The sequence below is a fragment of the Amblyomma maculatum genome, chromosome 1 (genome assembly GCF_055883805.1).
Source record: "Amblyomma maculatum isolate TAMU_Amacu chromosome 1, ASM5588380v1, whole genome shotgun sequence".
Taxonomy (NCBI): Eukaryota; Metazoa; Arthropoda; class Arachnida; order Ixodida; family Ixodidae; genus Amblyomma; species Amblyomma maculatum.
Window position 1 is genome coordinate 403088904 of NC_139344.1, and position 23044 is coordinate 403111947.

The window sequence follows — 23044 nt, forward strand, 5'->3', positions numbered from 1 at the left end:
GATCGTGTGGGAAGAGCAGTCCAGCGTCTCCTTGCAAATGGCAATGGCTGCTCCTCCACTTGGGCAATCAAGCTCTTCGAGGCAGCGGCGACATCGGTCATCCTATATGCCCTTCCCTTCGTCTCCCTTCGGTCGACTCGAGTCATTCGTCTCGACACGATTCGAAGGCGTTGGATTAGAAGATTCCTCGGAGTCCCTCAATCATCACAGATTCCCGCTACCCTTGCGGAAGCTGGTATCTACCCTCTGGATCTTGTCCTCGCCCAGAGGGGACTGACTCACATTGATCGCCTCAGCCATGCTCCAGATGGTGCCTCACTCCTAGCACGGCTGCACAGCAAATCCCATTCTCGTATGGGTAAGCTGTATACAGTGTACAGAGAAATCATCGGTCCTGTCCCAGGTTTCTCAGTCCTACCCCCTCCACCCAATCGACCCCCAATTCCTGTCTTTTTGGATACGGATGGTCACACCAAGCGTCACACCCCTGTAGCTGCCTTCCAGCAGACAACTGCAGCCCTCCTTGAGGAGTGTAGAGAATCTACACTCCTCTTCACGGATGGCTCGGTTCGACCCGCTACCTTCCAAGCAGCTGCTGCCATGACAGCACCGCAGCTAGACCAGTCTAGGTCCTGCCGCCTGTCATTCCCTGCCAGTTCAACAGCTGCTGAGCTGGCCGGTCTACACCTAGCCGCACAGTTCATCGCTTCCAGTGTCCCTCCTGGACCTGTGAATGTTCTGTGCGACTCCAGATCTGCTCTGCAGCTTCTGACTATCTACCACGGCACCAACCTCTCGGTGAACATTCTCCGAGCCCGTCTCCTAGCCCTTCAGGACTCGGGGTATCAACTGGCCCTACATTGGGTTCCAGGACATACTGGAGTCCAGGGCAATGAAGAGGCGGATGCCTTGGCCAAAGCGGCGCACGACAACGGCACCCCAGTCACTGAGGCTGTCACACCTTTTGACTTTTCAAGACCCCTCTTGAGAAGGTCGATAAGGTCTTTCCATCCTGACCGTCGTATTGCCGCTGGTGAGCATCTCCAACGGCTTTCTGACAAACTTTCACGGAAGGACAAATCCCTCCTCCTACGACTTCGAATAGGCTGCACGTGGACTCCGTCCCGCATGTATGCCTGTGGCCGAGCTCCCAGCCCAGCCTGTCCCTCTTGCGGCAATACTGGCACACTGGGACACTTGCTCCTCGTGTGTCCAGCCTCCGCTGGCCATCGCCAGAAACTTCTGAATGGCTATCGGAATCTTGGTCTCCCTGCTGATACGGAAGGGCAATTGCTCTTCCCAGCTCGGAACCAACTTTCTGCTCACCGGCTCCTCCTGATTTTTCTGGAGGAGTCTGGCCTCAGCTCTGTTCTGTAGGCCTGCATGGGCCCATAGTGCTTCGTGCGTAAATGGCGGCGACATAGGCGGCGCCAGCAACCTTCCCCTCCCCAACCTTCCCCTAATCCCAACTTCCCCTTCCCCCTGGTCACCAAGAGTGATGCCACAAAGATGGCTAACATAAGACGTGACCAGTACCCCCTCCCCAAAAATAAACCATAGTCACCACCACCACCACCACCAGTGCCTTCAGTTAAAGAATGGGGTCTTAGTATTTTGTAAGGGATGACTATACGCCAAGGCACTGGTAGCCATAAATTCCACCTCCTCCTCCCCGCCATGGCGGTGCAGTGGTCAGGGCGCCCGACGGTTGTGCCCAAGGATGCGGAATCAAAAATGCGCCGCGGCGGCCGCTTTTCGATGCAGGCAAGAAGCAAGGCGTGCGAGCGCTGTGCCATGCCAGTGCACATTAAATAAGCCCAGGTGGTCGAAATTTTCTGAGCCCTCCACTACAGCGTCTCTCATAGCCTGATTCACTTTTGTACCTTAAACGCAAACAAAACCAATTCACCTTCTTCAGGAAGCATATTGCTTACTTCAAGGTATAAAGAAGGCCGTAAACGTAGGCGAAAATATCGAGTCGAACACCTTGTGCTATATTACTGATACTGAAACGTTTGTGCATAGACAAAAATACAAGACAGGAAAACAAAGACGAGCGCTAACTCACAACTAAAGTTTATTCAAGACGTAAGCCCAAATAAATAGGAAGGAACAACAAAAAACAGAACAAATCTGACAAGAAGAAACTTGTGTTACCCAAGATATCTTAGTGATTTGGCTAAGAATCGAAATGCTCTATCAGAAAAGCAAACGGAAAGGCTTCCATAATTTCGTGCACAAGTTGATCCCTGTGCGTAAATTTGATTGTTACTTTATCGAAGAGTAGTTTACATTTGAGGTTCTTTTTCTTATCATTCGTGCCGCACGTGCGGCAGTGCTCAGAAAGGTTATCAAGGGAATCCCCACCGCGTAATCTCTGATGTTCGCCCAGTCTTTCGTTGACGCATCGTCTGGTTTGTCCAATGTAAAACGCACTACATGAAAACGGCACCTTGTAAACCACTCCCCTGACACAGAAAAGCAAACAAGGCTGTGAGCTTGATACCTCACTCATTATTTCGTTTTCTTCTTTTTCCGCCATCATCCTTCTGGCTCTGCACCTGCGAACAGATTTCTGCCAAATTTTCGAGGAGCGGAAAACAATACGGGAACGTGGTAGCTCCCCGCAGCATTCTTTAGTCCACGTTAAAATCTGTGAGCGTAAGGTATAACTGCTACACTTCGGCGTTCTCTTTTCCGAGGCTTAGGCCGTGGCCCTGCCTTGACCTGTTTCACAAGCCGCCCATACGATTTCACGATTACATGCTGGAGGTAACCACTTCCTTTCAACTTTTCCAGCTGGTACGCCACGCGTCCATAGATTGCATGTGGGCTGGATTTGAATATAGCGGCTTTAAGGCTGGAAGTGACTATCCCATTGGTTATAATTTTTGAATGGCTGGATGAAAAACCGAGTAGGTAATGCTTTTTTGGCACTGGGGTGGTATACCCAACATACATGTTTCGGACGAAGGTACGAAGACAAATCAAGAAACTGCATCTTTCTGTCTCTGAGTATTTCTACTGTGGCACTTTAGACCAGGTGCACACTCCTTAAAAAGTTTCAGTACGTTGACAACAGTCTTTTGAAGGTTATCGGGTCTACAGTCATAGGGTGGAAGGGAAATTTTTTTCTGCAGCGAATCGGTGTTTGTTTTGGGTCACGCGTGGCCCCCGTTCTCAGCAACATTTTTCTATCCAAGATAGACAGAGCCATTGAGCAGAAATCAGGTGGGCTCATTTCAAGGGAGTGCAGATATGTGGACGACTATTTAGTCTTATCCTCTGACCTGAATCTGCAAACGACTGTGTGTTATCTTCTGACCTGAATCTACAAAAGACTGTTGCAACGTACTGAAACTTTTTAAGGAGTGCACGCCCGGTCTAAACCTACTGCATGGCGAAAACATCTCCCGCACTCCTCCAATTAACTTGATCCTGTGTAGCTGCATCCACTTCACCCCTGTGAACTTCTTAACCTCATCCTAGTTATCTGGGGCCCCTGCTGCACTTTCCTTTCACTGGAATACAATTGGCTACTCTTATAGACCGCTGGTTATCCTGCATTGGCAATGCGTGTCTTGCCCATGCCCATTTTCTCTTTATTTCAACTACAATGTCAGTAACTCGAGTCATTTCTCTGACCCACTGTGCACGCTTCCTATCTCTTAACGTTACAACTACCATTTTCCATTCCTTAGCACTCTGTGCTGTCCTCAACTGAAGTAGAACCCTTTTCACTAGCGTCCACATTTCAGTCCAACAGGTTATTAAAACCTGCTGCACAGCTTGAGAGTTCAAGATCGAATGTTCGGGGCCAGGTCTCCTTGAAGTTTAGCATGGGAGAAGTGGCGCTTATGCTGTAAAAAGCGGTTTGACGCGATGCGATATTTTCTCTGGAGATGCAGAAACAAAATTTCCGAGGGTCGTTGCGGATTGCTAATTGTGTTCCAATGGAAAGTTCACTGTAGCATGGAGCGTCACCGCTTTAGGTGTGCGGAGCAGATTAGCAAGTTGTGGCATTAAGATGGATGTACCTGGCACATAATCGGGTCAAGTAAAAGGGTGTGGGCAGCACTTTTCTCCTGCAATGGGTTTAATTTGGTTTGTGGTGATGAAAATGTGGCAGCCACTATCCAACCTTAGGTGGTTTCATAGGGTCTATAGCAGTGAACAAACCCAACCTCCTCAGTAGTGTAGAGTAGCACATCAGAATCAAGAGGAGATATTAAGCCTTATATGACGCAGTAGTTCGTCACCACTCAGGTAAAGAAACATACAGTCACTGAAAGAAAAACGCGTCGGAAAGAACTTTTGTCTTGAGGGGTGATGTTCTTCTTAAATTAATCCATTCTGTCTCTCTCTAAAACCACTTTTCCTGTTAACGGTTCACAGTTTGTGGGGTCCCGCTCTGTTGGCGAGCTTTTCCGGCAGGTCCTGTACGCGCCATTTGTGAGACAAGAAAGTCTTTCGCCTTAATACAAAGGCGTACACACATCGTCAGCGGTACTCGAACTTACGACCTCGCCTTCTCGAGTGCCCTTCTGTAGAAACTAAGCATACAGGGGTGCCTTTTCCCCAGTTCGACTTTCGAACAGACACTCGTGTCGCGGGTGTCATTAAATATGGAGGGTGCTTGCCGGGCCATAGACAGAGTTAGTTTGCATGAGGCGTTGTCCACGCAGGTGGCCAGCCTCCGGACTCAGGGTGCCAGCAGCAGCAGTGGATCTACTTCACCACTGCGCACAGCAAGCAGCTATGGCCGGGCCTCCGTCTTCACCTTGGCGCTGAGCGACGTAAGCTTGCCCATCGTGCCACAAGTGGCCAAGCCGCGCTCGCCCAGGCGCCTTTTACACCCACCAGAGTCCTCCAGCACAGACAGCGCCGCGGAACAGGGCGAAATAAGCCCTCCCCGTTAAAAGCCAGGTGACAGGGCACTCGCTGCGCCTTGCAGTTATCAACAACATACGAGTGACGTGGAAACCACCACTTGACGGCCTGCTGACCTTTATTTTCTTTTCAAATAAAATCGATTCGGAGTTAGTGTCCTTTTAAACCCTATTTATTTCTTTAGTTTTTCCTATTGCTATTGCCTCTACTTATAAATTGGTCATTTCAAGGATGGAAACGGTAGGGCAGAAATCAGTGGGAACAGCCTCCAGAATCTCCTACCGATAAAGGTAGACTGCCGTCACGTAGCTCGCTCACTCTGGGCGCAAAACTGCAAAAAGATATTAAAAAGTTAATAATTATCAAATTACAATTATTGAGTATTAAAAAACTTAAAAATGAATATTCGTTTCAGCCCTAAAGAAACTAATACTCCAACGTTGCTTAACTTTGTTCATATGAGAGACAGGACTTTTTTCGATTTCTATTTCATTTATTTTTTTTATGCTGTAACGATAATGAATAGAGCCTTGTGATCACTTTATCACTGTAGTAAGCTTCCATGGTCTGTAGGTTGATTAGTAAAATTACAAATTGGTCTAAAGGAGCAGTACCTGTCGTACTTCTTGGCGGACGCCTGAACCATGCAGTAAAAGAAGGGAGGAAGGAGAGATTGAGAGAAAATAAGGTGCAAGAACGACATTTGTGAAAGGCTCCGGAAAATGGCGGTCGTTACAGACACTGCGCCTTTCCATTCCTGTGAAGCCTATAATTATTATTAAATTTATTATCCGCTCGCGCAGTGTGTACTCTACATTTTCAGTTCCGGGCCGTGTCGGATTACATGGTGACGGAAGTCGGGAGTTCGATTCTCCTCCAACAACCAGAAGCTCTGCCCGCCAGTACAGCTCCCGGGCCAACGGCCATATTGAAGTAGTAGACTCCGAGCACATTCTGAATACTTTTTGTGTTCGCGGAGGCAGTATCGGGCGTTACACAATGGCACAAGATCCGTAGCAGGTCTCTGAGCAGATGTAAGGCGTTTGTCTAGCATCATCCCTTTCTTGACCCGAATACAATTCGTACGGAAGCATCCAGAGCCCCGAGCATGTACTGTTTCTTCATGCTTTCTAGACGTTCGCCTGTTTCGCGATCGTTTCAGCGCGCCGGTGTGAAAGCGTCGCCACCGCTGTTGGGTGCTGAAGCAGCTAAAGCTCAGATTAAATGCTTTTGCAAACGCTCTCGTCTGTTTGTTTGTTTGTTTGTTTGTTTTTAACGCAGTGAGCTTGGCGCTTGGCAGAACTTCTGCGAGCAGCAACGACAAGCAAACCCTCCCAAACTGGGTTCTCTAAAACGCTTCGCATTCAGGCACGTTAAGCTACGTTCGCGAAAAGCACCGATTTATTCCCGCCGCTGTTATCTTTGGCATTACATGCACGCCAAAACATAAGCATGCGCACGGCATCCCTGCAAAAGAACTACATCGTGAGGACTGTTGGTTAGCATCGTCTGCTGAAAGCAAACGATAGTGCTAGCTTGCATGGTCATGTGACTATAACGCTACGTCCGGTCAGAGTGCAAGCCGATGGTAAATCAAATGTACGCGGTATGTCTGGCCCAACACATCTGGCGCCCGCTGGCGCCACTCCTGCTTGTGTTTGTTGTTGTGGCTGTAGGAAGAACGAAAAGAAAATTCACGGGCCTGCTTCTGGCTCTGTAGCTGAGCCACCTCAGCTGCCTGTTGTGGCTGTAGGAAGAACGAAAAGAAAATTCACGGGCCTGCTACTGGCTCTGTAGCTTAGCCACCTCCGCTGCTGAATTAGCTGATTTATTTATAGGAAGGAAAGGCGCGGTAACTGTCTCACTTGTTTTTCCGTGGACACCGCAACCGCGCCGTAAGAGAAGGCAGGAAGGTGGGAGTGAAAGTGGAAAGAGAAAGAGGAGCCGTAGTGGAGGGCTACGGAGCAATTTCGACCACCTGGGGATCTTTAACGTGCGCTGACATCGCACAGCACGCGGACGCCTCTTCATTTCGCCTCCATCGAAACGCAGCCGCCGAGGTCGGGTTCGAAGCCGAGTACTCCGGCACAGTAGTCGGGCGTCTTACCACTGCACCACCCCGGCGGGGTACCTCCGCTGCCTCGTGCAGACAGAAGAGAAAATAGAGAAGAAAGAAAAAGAAGAGGGAGAGAAAGACGCGCACCGCAACAACAGCTGTCGTCCACCACCGAAGCGGAGGCGGGTGCAATGACGGCCCACAACAGATAAAAATTCAGTGGCCGGCCAGCCCCCACCGCAAGCGGCGCCGACCCACCGTTACAGCCCCGTAGAACCAGGAACCTCGTGCGGAGAGAAGAGAAAATAGCGAAGAAAGGAAAAGGAAGAGGGAGAGAAAGACGCGCACCGCAACAATAGCCGTCGTCCACAACCGAAGCAGTGGCAGGTGCAATGACGACCTACAACAATAAAATTCGATGGCTGGCTCAACGCTAGGCTGGCTAGCCCCCGCAAGCGGCGTTAACCTACTGTCCCAGCCCCGTAGGACCGGGAACTGCCACCCTTCACCACCTACCACCCGGAGGACATGTTCATCTGAAGACCCCTTAGTTCGTACGCGAGTAGTGATGGTGTGATGTCGGTATAGGCTAAAGATCCACAAGTGGTTGAAATTAATTCAGAGTCCTCCACTGTGGTAGCTTTTTTTTTTTCACTTACTCCTTCCTCTCTTCTCTTATGGCGCGGTTTGGTGTGCCCACCAGGGTCGGCGGCTGCGTTTCGATGGAGGCGAAACGAAAAGGCGTCGTGTGCTGTGCGATGTCAGCTCACGTTAAAGATCCCCAGGTGGTCGAAATTACTCCGTAGCCCTCCACTACGGTTCCTCTTTCTGTCTTTCCACTTTCACTCCCATCTTCCTCCCTGCCCTTACGGCGCGGTTGTGGTGTCCACAGAAATCAAGTGAGACAGTTACCGTGCCTTTCCCTTCCTATAAATAAATAAATCGACCAGGGCGCCCCGCCGTGGTGGTGCAGTGGTAAGACGCCCGACTACTGTGCCGGAGTACCCGGGTTCGAACCCGACCTCGGCGGCTGAGTTTCGATGGAGGCGAAACGAAGAGGCGTCCGTGTGCTATGCGGTGTCAGTCCATGTTAAAGATCCCCAGGTGGTCTAAATTACTCCGTAGCCCTCCACTACGGCTCCTCTTTCTCTCTTTCCACTTTCACTCCCACCTTCCTCCCTTCCCTTACGGTGCGGTTGCGGTGTTCACAGAAAACAAGTGAGACAGCTACCGCGCCTTTCCCTTCCTATAAAATAAATCAGTTTTTTTTTAATAAATCAGTCCACCAGGAGGTAGAGGAGGTGAAGAGTGGCTGTTCCTGGCCCTACGGGGCTGGGACTGGTATGTCTTTTTTTCTTTATTGTCTGGTCTTGGTACATTAATGGCTTTTTACGAGACAAAAATCAGTAAAGGTTACATATTGCACACTAAAATTCACGTATGCACCACAAAGGCTCTAGCCTGGATTTTTCAGCTGAGATTTTTTTCCGCGTCCTTTAGTTCAGCAGTCGATCTCTGTAACCACTAAACCAGAACGGCTGAATAAAGAGCAATAGGAGGACAGAATACTGAGCGAGTTGGTTTCGATAGTAGTAGCAGTAGTAGGAGACTTTATTGAGGCACAACACTTAGGCGCCTAGTACGATGATGACGAGCAGGCGCTGTTCTTCACCCTCAGCACCAAGCTAGTCCACCAGGTCCACATAGCATAAGAGAGGGTGGAAAATAAGCCCGATTTCAATGCAACCGGGAATGAAAATAGGCAGTGGGAAAGGTTGGCATAAGGGGAAGGGCAGTTGGGGCATGATGGATCACAACAGATATAGCCATGCAGGGGTTATGAGTGCATTCAGCTGTATCTGCGAAGGACATGAGCCTCCCGATCGGAGATATTAGGATGAGGGTCGGGGTAGAGCTTGCGGTCTAAGCGAGCAGCATTGTCTTATTCGCTGATGGTGGCGCGAAGAGAGAGTCTCGACCCGGCCTCCAGGGATCATGACCAGGGGATGAACTGTGCCCGGTTACGAGTTTCACGGGCGTGCTGGTTCGCCAGCTCATTGCCGTCAAACCCTGAGTGTCCAGAATCCATCGGAGGAAGACGGGGTAGGGCTGCAGCGCAAGAAGTATGACCTCGAGCTCTGTGGACAGATGATGTGCGAGGCTTTTGGATTTAATGGCACGGATATAGCAGCCTGGAAGTCAGTGTATACAATATACTGAGGCACAGGTGGGAGAGAATGAAGCCTTTGAATGACATGAATGATGGAGAGGACCTCAAGCGAGATAATATCCGGAGGGTGGAGGAAGGGGCCGCTAGTGTGAGTGGCAGGGGTAGATAGACTAGGATGAAAGGGGACCTGGCTTCCGGACCCGCGGGGAGCTACATAAGAGGCATTCGTGTAAGCGACTCCATGGGTAATAAAGGGAGGACTATGATGAGAGGCAGCAGCATGTCGGCGGCTAGCATACAGAACCGGCGACATATTGGCTGGAAGTGGAAGAATACGGAGGTTTGTAGCCTCCGGAAGGGAAGGAGTTGGCAGAGGAACTGACTGGATGGGGGAAATGTTAACCTGGTTGAGAAGCCAGCGCCCATAAACTGTGCCGGAGAGGCGAGCTCTCCGTCGGTCGCAGTGAAGGGAAAGGAGACTGCGAAGAGGACGAAAAAGTCCGGTGGCATAAAGCTTGTCGACGGAAGTGGTTATGGGAAGCAAAAAGCAGCTTTATAAAGGCTGTGAAGAGCTATTAAAAGTATGTCTAGCTGGCTCTGGGTAAATGAAAGATGTGGTATAAAGTAAAGGAATTTGTTAAGAGCCAGCGTCTGAGCCAGTCGACAGGCGTGAGCTTCCCTCAGGCCAGAGGACCGTCTCACAACTCGGCGAAGTACATGGGAGACAGACTGACAGGTAGCAGCAGCCGCATATAGAGAGCCCGGACATTTTTGGCGGTATGCAGAGGCATGCCAAGAACGCGACACTGAGAAACTTTGGGGATTGGGGAGCCCCCAAGATAAGAGCGATATATGAGTTGTGAGCTCGTTGGTAGGCAGAGTGAGTCAAAAGTAGGAGTTCAGACTTCTCGGGCGCGGGAGACAGGCCTGCATGGTCAAGAAAGCAAGAAATGATATCCGATCTCTGCTGAATAGTGTTTTGAATGTGACTAGGAGATCCGCGCGAGCACCACAGTGTGATGTGGTCGGCGCAAAAAAAAAAAGCGCTGAAGATCGGGAATAGGCGATAACTGAACCGCGAGAGGAGCCATGGAGATATTACAAATCAGACATCGCCTAAAAGCGCGAAAAAACACTGACAGGCGTGGTAGAAGTGAAAAAACACGTCGCTGACTAGTAACTGAATTTTTATTCAGGAAGGACTGCTTTTTGTACACAAAAACACGTAACATTCATACCAGTAAAGATAGAAAAAAAAACATGATTAACGAAATTTTTCTTAGCCACAGTAATCTGCAACTTGTGAGCAAAAAACAACAAAAACAATGAATTTCACCGAGTTAACACTGATTGCAACCACGCATTCTCATTCTTGCGAATGCTAACTTACGGTTTTGCAACACACGTCTCCCCGTCTTGCCAGATAAAAGAGGCTTCAGCCACTTCGCGCGATACTTGATTAGATTTTCGTTACATATACGCGTGCCCTTAAAGTCCGGTTTGCGCCCTCTGCAGTATTTACAGTGAAGAAACAGGCTATATATAACTGCAAATTTTGTTCATGGATTCACGGTTCTCTAGCTGTTAGGCGTGTATTCAGACATCGGCCAGTCTGCCCATTGTAGTTCTTGCCGCAGGACAAGAAAATTTGATACACTACTCCCGCCTTGCATGACGAAAGCACCTCATCATGGCGGACACTGTATTCTTTTTTATTTTTGTGTCCATTTCTCAAGCATATGCTGACCGCTGGACCAATCTTCTCTAGCTTGTTATCTGCTTTGAAGAGGACTTTGACATCGTATTGTTTACCAATTTTCTTCAAGCGGTGTGAAACCCCGTGAACGTAGGTGATGGCCACCGTCTTATTTTGCGATCCTCCATGTTTTGTTTTGTTTTTTCAGGTAAAGTTTCTGTTTTCATCCGCTTGACCATTTGCTCACAGATTTGTCCCAGAGTCACTCTTGAAAAGTCTGCTTCCTTCAGCGACCGGCTTGAAATTTTAAGGAAACTGTGCGACAACGATTTTGCGAGTGCCGCCTTGAGACATACGGAGGCCACCGCCTGTTTGACGGTTCTTGAATGTCCGGAGTCGAAACTGAGCAGTGGTTTGGCCGACCGGGGGGAATATTCCCTGTAGGCATATCCTGTTGACAACATAACCTTGATATCCAAAAATAGTTTGCATTTTTCCTTGGGTGACTCTACTGAGAACTTAGTTCATACAAGAACTCCTCAAAACCTTCGATGACTTCTTTAATCATCGTAACAGTAGGGTCCTCAGTGTGCGTGAAGACAGTAAAATCATCAACGTACCTCATCACCTTGATGATCCTGTCATCCAACCTTAGCTCTATTTCTCTATCCATCCTACTAAGTTAAATATCACTAAGCACCGGGGCAACCCTGAAGCCTATGCACACGAGGTGACATTCATTCAGAGGTGTGGCAATTCTGTGCAGGCATTCTTGGAAGTCTTATCATTCTACCTGGATTCTATCGCAATTCAGTAAAAGGATAAGAATTCGATCGGGCTGGGCATAGGCTCCAGGGTTGCGTTTACATCAAGAGCTGTGTGTGCTTTCGCGTAACAATTAGACATGATAACGAAAGCTAAGTGTCCTGAAGAATATTGTTATTCAGAAGATGTGATTAAGAAACGCCAAAGAATGAAAGCCTCCAAACTAGCAGACAGGATTAGATAAGCAGAGCCATCATAGCAAGTAAACGTAAAGTAACTGACTAAGATAATGGAAGCTTGGGTGAGTTGGTGACGGTTCACTTGCCACATAGCGCTAAACAGGCACGGACACAGCGAGACAAACAGGAGGGGAGCTAACTTAGAACTGAATAATATAAGCACTTTCTTAACTATGAAGAGGAGATATTTGCTTCGTATATCATTATTGCTTCCTATATTTATATGGTTTTATATCGCTTCTTCATTGATAAGAAAGTGCTTGTATTGCCTCGTTTCATGCAATAAATGTTCAGTCGTATGTTAGCGTCCGTCTTGTTTGTCAAGCTGGGTCCGTGTCTGTTTAGCGCTATGTGGCAACTAGCTAAGGAAGTGACTAAGACTACATCTAAAGAAGTGGGGTAGAATGAAAGCGGGAAAGATGAAACTACTTGCAGGACAATGATGCGGTTCGAGGGGGAGGTTGGCAAGTGGAAAGGTGAGTATCCCTCCTAGGTCAAGATCGGTGCATTAGGCCAACTTAATCCCCTGCCAGACATCTCCCTTTCCCGAAGGATATTCACAAGAATAATTAATCAAGCCTACGGCGGAAAATCGAGGAAAGAGGAGAGAGAAGGGTCGCGCTGATTTCGCCAGCTGATGCGTAACTAACTTTTCGGATCAGATATCACAAACAAACGCACGAACGTTGCACCCGCGCCACTCGAATCGAGGTAGACTGTTTTGACACCTCCACCTCATGCACACACCTCGTCTTTCGCAACAAGGCATCGGTGCAGACTTGGAAAACGTCTCCCGTCGCAACTCCGACCACAAGGCATTTTCAAAAATATAAAGTATAAAAGGGATGTCAGTTGAAGGATGATTATGTGGGAAACTAAGGCGTTGTGTTTAAATGTATATTTATGTATGTACATCAGTCAGCAAAAGTGGAGAAACTAAGCGGCAGCTACTACTATTCTTTTTTCTGTACAAAACATGTGCCAGAAAACAGTGATTGGGGCAAGTGTGTTCAGGAGGGTACCTTACGAATATCTTAGAAATAACCACTTGACTGTCAGAAAAAGCTGGCGGGCAGTTTTTGCAAAGCGCGCGGTCTCCTCGTTTTTGCTCACGACTGTACATGTCTGCATCAAATTCAATACTTCAGCAGCAGAACCAAAGTACCCGTACAATTGGGCCCAAATTTTGCATTAGCAAACATCGTAATCGTCTGCCAATATTTCTTATCGACTCGGCAATTGCTGCAGAGTATAGGAGCTTTGGAAGTCGGCATCATTTGAACTTCATTAGTCCCCACGAATAATTATTGACCTAGATAGGAGAAGCAGAATGTTAGCCCTAAAGATTACTATAGGAAAAACTAAGGTATATCAATGAACATCTTGGGAAATGGGAAAGGAACAACAGTATTCAATAGATAGCAAAGCGCTTGAAGTGGTAGGCGAATGTCTACTTGGAACAGGTATGCAGTAAGCGCAATTTCCGGACCACGAAAGGGCAATAACTAGGAGCCTATGATTTCGATGGAGCACATCTGGAAGCTATCACACATTATGACTAGCAGCTTACCGGTATCGCTCAAGAGGAAAGTATACAACAGTTGCATCTTGCCTGTACTCACCTATGGGGCTGAAACGTGGAGGCTAACCAAGAGAGTTCTGCTTAAGTTGAGGACAACCCAGAGGGCTATGGAACGAAAAATGGTAGGGGTAACATTAAGAGATAGAAAGCGTGCACAGTGGGTCTGAGAAATAACTCGAGTTAATGACATTCTAGCCGGGCAAGACATGCAGTGTGAAGAGAGGATAACCAACGGACTCTGAGTACTAACCAATTGCATTCCAGTGGAAGGAAGGCGTAGCAGGGGACCGCAGAAAACTAGGTTGGTGCATGAGGTAGAGAAGTTCGCAGGTATAAAGTGGATGCAGTTAGCACAGGACCGGGTTAAGTGCAGGCAAATGGGAGAAGCCTTCGCCCTGCAGTCGATATAGTCCGGCTAATGACGATGATTGTCATCATCATCATCAGCCTGACTATACAAGGCCTCTCCCATATTTCTCCACTTAACCCGCTTCTGTGCTAGCTGCATCCACTTGACCCCTGCGAACTTCTTAACCTCATCCGCCCACCTAACTTTCTGCCGCCCCTCCTACGCTTTCCTTCCCTTGGAATAAAGTTTGTTACCCTCAGCGACTATCGGTTATGCTCTCTTCGCACTACATGTCCTGCCCATGCCCATTTCTTCTTCTTAATTTCCACTAGAATGTCGGTAACTTGAGTTATTTCTCTGACCCACTCTGCACGCTTCCTCTATCTCTTAATGTTACCCCTGCCATTTTTTGTTCCATAGCCCTCTGGGTTGTCCTCAACTTAAGTATAACTCTCTTGGTTAGCCTCCACGTTTCAGCCCCATAGGTGAGTACAGGTAAGATGCAACTGTCGTATACTTTCCTCTTGAGCGATACCGGTAAGCTGCTAGTCATAATCTGCGAGTGCTTGCCAAATGCGCGCCATCCCAATCTTCTTGTTATTTCCTTTTCATGGTCCGGATCTGCGGTTACTGCCCGTCCTAAGTAGACATATTCGCCTACCACTTCCAATACTTCGCTACCTAATGTAAACTGCTGTTCCTTCCCGAGGCTGTTGAACATTACCTTAGTCTTCTGCATATTGATTTTCAAGCTCTACCTTGACGATGATTGTGATGATGAGGAATTCCTCGCCGCTTTTAAGACAACCTTGTCCATAAAAAAAAAAAATCTTTATTTGTATTCCAAGCTGAGCTGTACGGGCTCTCGCGTGACTTGTCCCGTGGAATGACCGTTGGTCCCTCGCACTATGTGTCATGGGCCTCAGGCCTGCCGAGGCGGTGTCCTCTGGGGCCCAGCCGAGCCCTGCTTTGGTGGTGCTGACTTTCGCTCCCCTGCAGGCTTCTCTGCGTTACGGTTTGTCGGCACCTGCGACAGATCCACGAAATAAAACCGCCTTTCAAAGTCTTTGAAACGCCTTTAAACGCCTAAGAAATTACTGCACAAGTTGTTCACCACAACGAAACGCCTCAAAGCAGTCTGTGGTGAGATGGTTGCTCACAGATGTTTCTGAAACTTCTCATTAAATAAATTCTGTAGAGTACAAGTTCAAGCCGTTGGCAGAAAAGCACAGCTATTTCCTTAGGCATTACTGCATGCCACACATGTTTCGCCAAGCGTTACCGACTTATTTTAGGACAAGAGCTTGAAACGCCCGTGCCCGTTCTCTGGCATCGGCGTTGTGAGCGAAAACAATCGCAGCCGATTTATCTAGATTGGCCAAAAATCAAGTATGACCGCCAGCACGCTGCGTTTCATTTAGGTTTAGGTTCGAGGCTGGGATTTCAAGCTCAGGTTTCAGACAACTGAGATTACAGGTTTGAATCGACAAGTGAGAGAAATGTTACACATTTGAGTCCGGTTACCTCAGCAATAAGTGCGCCTTTGCCTCAGAACAAATATCAACACAGCCAGGAAGAACCAAGTACTTTATTTTTTTCTCAGAACAATAAATATATTAGTTGTCCGCTGTGGTCCATGAAATTGTTAGTACCTAGCTCCTGGCTGAAGGAAAGGGCATTATTGCACCAAAATATGTTGAGAATGAAAGTAATTCGATTTCAGAATATTTTGAATTCGTATCGGCCTTTTATTTTTCCTCGTCGTTAGCAACACGAGTACGAAATGCGGGCAAATGTGACAACAAATCGATACGAACACAAACATCATCGCCAACTCAATAGTGATCACTTATCCGTGTGTCAAATCCTTTTTTACAACGCCGCTCTGCGCATGCGTGCCCCTCTTGTTGAAAACGAACCATCAGCCCCAGCTGCGCATGCGCTGTTCTTGGCCTCTGTGGTCGGCGCAGCATGAGCTGATCTTGGGAGCCATGCGCAGTTCATATTCGTGGCAGGCGTATGCGACAGATGGCGGTAGATGCCAAGTACACACATCGCCATTTCGCAGGCAGCTGCGACACACAAGGACGTTTTCTCAACCAGTAGGCTGTAGCAGAGGAATTTTCAACCACTCCCTAAAGGGCGCCACATCTTGTAAAAAAAAGGCGGGTTCCCGATTGCCAAAGGCACGTTTTCGTTCAGAATAACGTATCTGCCACATCAGAGCGTCAAAATACTACTCATTCACGTGGAAACTCTCTGCAGATTCCGTGAAGATCACACTGCTTAACAAGAAATTAGGTCACACAAACCTTTGTATCGACTGGCTTAGCCGCTGGCTTGGCCGCTGGCTCAACCACCGGCTTAGTGGCTGGCTTGGTCGCTGGCTTGGCTTCCTCCTTCCGGGCGGGCGGTGGAGATTTCTGCGCACAAGATTTCGGAAATTTCCTTTCTTTCACCCGGCTGTTTCTCGGCGTTTATTTCATGGCGAAATTGATGTTTCTTGGCTAGTCAAAAATGGCAAAACAAGCGCTAAAACCTATGAGCGTTAATTTTTCACCTCACTGATAGACACGCTATGCAGGTTGGTAGTAGCAACAGGCTTCGTGATATGTTTCCCTCGTTATGCTAGCCTCATCATGTTTACAATGCGCAACTTCAAACTTTTCTTTCAATATTAATACCTGAGATGTTAGAAGCTGGAGGTTTTGTCGGCTATTCTAATGCAACATCTCGCCCTTCCAGTGGAAGGAGATGCCCTAGCTAATAGCCCAATCCACCGCTATCGTTAACTGGTTTCATGACGTCACAGAACCCACCAATCAATCAGTGCCTGGCCTTGTGACCTGCCAACTACCACTTCTTAGGTGCATGCTCGTGATGTTTTGAGATTGAGATTCTAGCATACGGGTGCTGGGGTCCCGGCTATTGTCATTGCAATCAACGGAACCGAGAAAATTAGGAAAGGCTTAACCTGGTTCGCTCAATGGCAGTGCGCTGAGAGTACTGTTTCGGTCAATGTAAAAAGTTCAATCAAAGTAAAAAGTCAATTTTCGGTCAGCCATAGGCTTAGCTATACTGAGTACTGGTTCAGTCAAGGTAAAAGGTTGAATCAAATTGAGCAGTCACTTTCATGGTGAAACATAGCTGCTCAGCGATACAGGCCTTAGCTTGCATTACCAAGTGAGGCCACATGGTAGTGACATCACGAACCAGCTTAGAAATTAGTGTTTACTTCCCGCCGCAACTCCTTGACGATTTTCGTGGGAGCTCTTGACGCCTGCGTGCTTCACCGAATTTAAGGTTTCTTCAACATTTATTATGTTAACTAACGAGATTCGGATGATCTAAATAGACTATTGGCTCGGATTAATGGCACTCTGGTTTGGTTTATGGGGTTTAAATGTCCCAAACCAAATTAGGCTATGCGAGACGCCATAGTAGAAGGCTCCGGAAATTTCGACCAGCTGAGATTCTTTAACGTGCTCCGACATCGCAAACCATACAGGCGCCTTGTTCTTCACCTCCTTCGAAAATCGGTCGCAGCAGCCGGAATTCCATCCCGCATCTTTGGGCACAGCAGTCGACGCCCTAACCACTACCCGACCGTGGCGGGCATTAATAACATTCCCTCAAAAGCCAAGCAACTTACGGTCGATCGGCCGCGCCCATTCCCCTCTCTCAAGAAGGCCACCTAGTCCTGCGGAGAGATCAACGATACGTGTTTAAAATGTCGGCAGCCCCTTAAACGTGCCTCATCAGCACTTCTCTACTTCGCTGCTTCGAATGTAATGGACTAGAAAACAATCTCAGTGGAACCAGTGGTCAACTAGTCAAAACGTGCCACGAAACCTCTTGTCTTTGGTTTTAATTCTCTTCATGCTTTATTCACCAGCGATTACTTAACGGTGTTTATTTAAGCCATGAATTTCGCACTCTACTTATATCATATCAGCTCCAAAATGAGATACGCTGACACATTAATCTTATGCTCCACGTTTCACGAAGTATGAACTACCTAACTTAATACAGGACCCACTTGCACGAAAACAATTGGCCGAATTCCCAACCTGTAATTATTTTCCTTCAAAACCCCCTCTTAGTATTTATGAGAAGAAATCCAGTTTTTAGGCACCTTAGCTGCCACTGTAGGAAAAAACAAACATAAAACACAAACATGTCCTGCTGGAGAGACTAGGTGGTTAAGACGCCCGGCTAGTGAACCGTAGTGGTCCTATTCAGAACCGGCCACCGGCGGCTACGCTTCGATGGAGGCGTGTGCTGTGCCACGTCAGTGCACGTTAAAGATCCTCAGGTGGTCGAAATTACTGCGACGCTCTTCACTAGGCCACAATTTATCTTTCCATTTTCACTCCTGCCTCCTTCCCTTCCTTTACGACGGGGTTCAGTATCCACGGAGAAGTATAATACGTGCACGCCTTTCCTATCTTGTGGACCAATTTGCATTTCTTTACAAACACCGTATGGCAAAAGAAGTAAACGTTACCTTAGAGTGTAAGCTGTACTCTTCACAGTGCAGCTCCCAGTGCCATGTAGCACTGCCAATTTGACTTAATACATAGACGGCATAGCAGTGGGGGGGAGTGGGTGGCAGGGGCTCCTGAAATTTTGACCTCTACACACTGCTACCCCTCTGTGCCGAGGTACGCCATATTGGAGGTATCTGGAAATTTCAACCACCTGGGTGCAAGATCATTCACTTGCGCGTTTCACCGCGGGCCCACAGACATTGTAGTTGATGGCTCAGGAAATTTCTACCATCTAGAGTTATTCAATGCGCCCCAACCACGTGTCTATGGCAGGGGTTATATATCTAATCCATCGGCTCTTGGTTGCGCGGTCTAACCATGAATAACATGTGTGCCGGTCCCAGTGCGTCAACGCATTGCGTGTAGCCATGATTAACAGAGAGGTCGCTCAAATAACTAAGAGTAAACCGGAATAACTCTATTTTTATATCTCATGACCAAATTCACGTGGCCACTGATAAAGTGAGTCATGGTGTGCACCTTCCTTTTCTGAAAATCAGCAAAGTATCTAGATCACGAATAAACTTTGACTGAAGGCTGGATATCATAGTCAGTCCAATTTCCAGTCTACTCTTTCTCTAAACCTCAGTCTTAGTAGCTTTAGTCATGAAAGCATTGACTCCTGATTGTGTTATTACTGTTGCACTTATGGAGAGTACAGCTGAAAATTATTCATGATGCGCATTTAGAAGTGCTCACATCTTTGATTCAATCATGAATTAAAACTCCTTGGAGATAAACACAAAAGTGCCGAACGGTTTGCTGAAGCACTTATACAACGCATTTAAGATTCCGTATAATGTAGGTGCTGTTCTAATTCTTTATGGTAATTCCTTATTCGTGATTTCTTGGGATTCGTTTATCATTAGCTAGCCAGCATAGGCCTAGGCCTGTGTCCGTTTTTTAAAGCATATATATCTAAAATAATATATTCATCTCTTTTTATAAGCCTTCCAAATGTCTGAATGAAGGAGTGCATACTGCCGAACCCGAGAATGCACCACACTGACCTTTGGCTCGACTGGCTCAGCTGTTGGCTTGGCTTCCACCTTTCGACTTGGTGGTGGAGATGGCTGCGCAAACCATTTTACAACTTCAGCAAGAGAAGATTCCCGGTGCTCTGACTGCCTTCCTTACTTTCGTAGTAAAGCCTCAAAGTGCATTATATCCCAAGTCATAGCAATAAACACGAGATGGCGTCACACCAACCTTTGGTTCGACCGGCTTGACTGCTGGCTGCTCCTTTGGGATGGACGCTGGTGATGGCTGCAGAAAATATTTCAGCATTTCAGCGGAAAAAGTTACATCACAGAACCAAGCAACTCCCTTTTTCTGCTAGACACGCCTCCAAGCTGCATTTGAAGGTCTTCCAAGCATCCAGTTTGATGCATTAACCACAAAGGAAAACATAACGCAGGGTGAAATAGAATAAGTACGTTCCTGTCGTACATCGTACAAGACTAATACATCATTGTATTTCCAACTGCGGCACAAAATGATGCTGCACATAAATAAACATTCTATAATGCTAACGGTAAGCTCTATAGTGCGGGAAACTCGGCAATACAGCAAATGCGGCGAATCAGGAACCAGGGGTTCAGCAAATTGAACTGAAACTATACCTATCACTTTTTCGCGTTCACATGGGGTATCACAAATACCACATTTTATCAACGCAAATGCGGGAACGAGCTTCTGAAAATTTTCGGGCGATGGTGTCCCGATCACATGGTCGCCAGGTTGAGCCCCACTGCACGTTAGCGACTCTCACCTACCACTACGTGCCACATGCATTCTAGAGGCTTCCGACAGCTCTCGCTGGTGTCTTACAGTTCAGTGCCGCCCCCCCCCCTCTCTTTAATGTAAATGAATGTCTCACATGAGTCTGGGAACGTGGACAGAGTAGTCAAATGATGGCGGGTGAGCGAGCACTATACCCACTGATCTCCAAAAGGAGGATGTATAGCGCATCAGACGCACGATTGTGTCGGAAGGTCAGAGTTCGGCAGTGCTCGAAATGAGACAGCACGGTTTTTCGATTTCAGCTGCCTTTTTTTTTCGCTCATTTCACCATGTTTTGTTGTCCTCGTTATTTGTCCATGGCAACACCTACTTGTTGCTCTGTCGACAAAATGACAAGATAAAGTACTCGTGGAGTATAGCAACGCAGCGATAATACTTTGTCTTCTCTTTTTTTTTTCTCGTCCGGTTTCTTGCTGTTCGCTTGCACGATGTTCAATAATGATCACTCTATCATTATTATAAATTATTCCAGACTTACTACTTCAGCACTACGCCGGCCAATCGGCCTTTTGCGGGACGCGACTGCGCATGCGCCTAACCCCTAGCGGCGTAGTCGCGAAGCGGACTGGTGGGTTCGTGGCCGCCGCGATCGGCTCCGACGGTGGGGTAAACAAACCGGCGGCTGCCCGCGGCGCCTGCATTTCTGCGGTTGTTTTGGTGGTCGTTGTTGGATAGTACGACGCTCCTGACGATGCCGGTAACTTGTGTAGCGTTTGGTTGCGATACACAATGTTTAAAGGGAAGCGGCCTCGGCTTTTTTCGCTTTCCAAGCGCTTCACGTGACCGTCTTCGACGCGAAGCTTGGATAAAAGCTATTCGTCGGCAGGGCTATCAAGGGCGCACTTGAGAGCCGTCTAGCGCATCAAGACTGTGCGGGAACCACTTTGTAACACGTACGAACTAGGTACTGAAGTTGAATATTTGTGCAAGCTGTAATGAAACCTTTTATTAATGAGCAGGAAAGCCTTTCATGTCACCGCGGCACCCTGATTTCATCCCGACGATATTCAACTTTTCGAGCAACGGGGCCAAGCGGGCGAATGCAGTGAGCCGTTTTCAACGTGCGACAAACCGGACAGCGAAACAAAAGCAACCACAGGAGTCAGCGACCAGCTACCACCTGTCAGAACAATGCTTGTGGGGACAAACTTGCACATTTCTAAGAGCTATGGAATGTGAACATTTCACTTAAAACAAAAACATGGAAGAAACTTTTCTGTCATCAACCTGCCATTATTTGAAGCTTGTTTCTAGGTGTCGAATACTGTTTCCTTCGTCTCTCGTTTTTTTTTATGAACTTGAGTTGCTGCAAGACCGTTCTCAAAGTCAGACCCCAGATATTTTGATGGCTGTCCCCTAGCACCACCAAGTTGGTTGCCTTTGAGAGTGTTCATTGAAATTTCATGTAGCATGGACTATCCACCTTAAGTTTGATTACCATTTGCTCGTAATGCATTGAAACTTGATGGGTTACTGGTGTTGCTGCATTATTTTATGGACATTTAGTGTCACATGCTGACTGAGAAGAGCCAGAGAGCTGTTTTAGAAACTGCCAGATATGTGGTTGCAGCAGAGTTGCTAAATTTTCTTTTCTCACATATGTTGTCGCTGCTTCTGCATCAAGAAGTAGTCATAGCAGTGCATCTCAGGGTTATCAAGTCATTTTTTAAACATTAGCATAATGTACAAAAGCATGGCATGGTTTAGTCACTTCAACTTGTCATTTTTATTTATTTTTACATTCTGCAGTCCCATAGGAACTTTGCAAAAGTGGGATGAAGTACATATGAAGTGGGATAGAAGTACACAACTATTACAGAGTGCACAGTTTCATTTACACTGCTAATTAGAGCACTGCATGGGCCGTAATTATTCGCCTGGGAGGAGCCCAAAGAAATCCTTAGTTGCTTGCCCAGCCCTCAATGTGGGTGGGCCCAGCTGAAGCCCGAAAAAAAAAAATATGAGCTAAGCACATTTCTCTAATGCAGATGTTCTGGTTACTTCAAATTTCAGTGAAAAAAGGGCCAGAATAGTAGCATGAAACTAGCTCCTGGTTCTGGTTTCATTGGTCTTTTTTTTTCTTGCCTTACATCCCATTGATACGAATGTTTCAAAACATTACGTTTCGTATGTAGCCCTCATCTTTGAAGCGGTGGCCCTTGCTCAACTGGCGATCGCATCGCATGCCGGACGACTGGAGGTATCGCTGAATTTGTTTGTCAGTGGGCTTCGCTGCATTCCTCAGGCATGACACCCAGCCATCACTTATCCCTAGATATCCGCCAGGTATCAGGTGCTGCCCAGGACACGCCACCGTCGACAGAACCAAAATTATGTGCGCCAAGAAAACGTGCTCCGCAGCGGGTCTCTGCGTGCGGAGGAGCGGTCCGTGCGGTGCAGTATCCCGCCAATTTGGTCGCGGCGTTGTGCACTAGGTGGCAGCACAGGAAAACGCAAAAGGCCGATTAAGAATTTTTCCATGGGCACTGCTCCACCCCTAGATACATATAGGTCAACCATTTGGGTTCTCTTTATTTATTTATTTAATTATTTAAAATTACTGAAAGCATTGTTAGGCTCTTTCAGGAGTGGGAAAACTAATGGGACCATTATACAAAATGCAAAACATGAAAAACACAAAAAAAAATGAAACCATGCGCACTGCGACACTATAATAGACAATCAATTTGTCGCATAAGAAGCACTGAAAACAACCGCGAAGCGACACAATAAAACAATACGTTGGTCAATAGGTACTAATAAGACAAAATCTGAAACTGAACACTCGCAGTGAATAAATAAGGATATTTTAGGATCTATATTTTGTTATACCATTTATTTCTCGAAAAATGACTCGACGTTTTTAGGAAAAATATCAAGCAGATATCATCCATGAATTCATGTGGCAGACTATTCCATTCTTCAATGGCTGAAGGAAAAAATG

General features: G+C 47.2%; 1 protein-coding gene across 1 annotated transcript in view; it reads right to left on the bottom strand.

The window, feature by feature from the left end:
• Positions 1 to 14568: 14568 nt before the first annotated feature.
• Positions 14569 to 23044, bottom strand: part of LOC146208715 (epoxide hydrolase 1-like) — a 72122-nt gene continuing 63646 nt past the window's right edge. Inside the window, exons 9-12 of the mRNA XM_084595939.1 lie at positions 19507 to 19563; positions 19308 to 19370; positions 16060 to 16170; positions 14569 to 14774 (exon numbers count right to left, since the gene is read on the bottom strand). Of these exons, the coding sequence (XP_084452065.1) occupies positions 14670 to 14774; positions 16060 to 16170; positions 19308 to 19370; positions 19507 to 19563 (336 nt within the window). The 3' untranslated portion in view covers positions 14569 to 14669. The remainder of the gene's footprint in view (positions 14775 to 16059; positions 16171 to 19307; positions 19371 to 19506; positions 19564 to 23044) is intronic.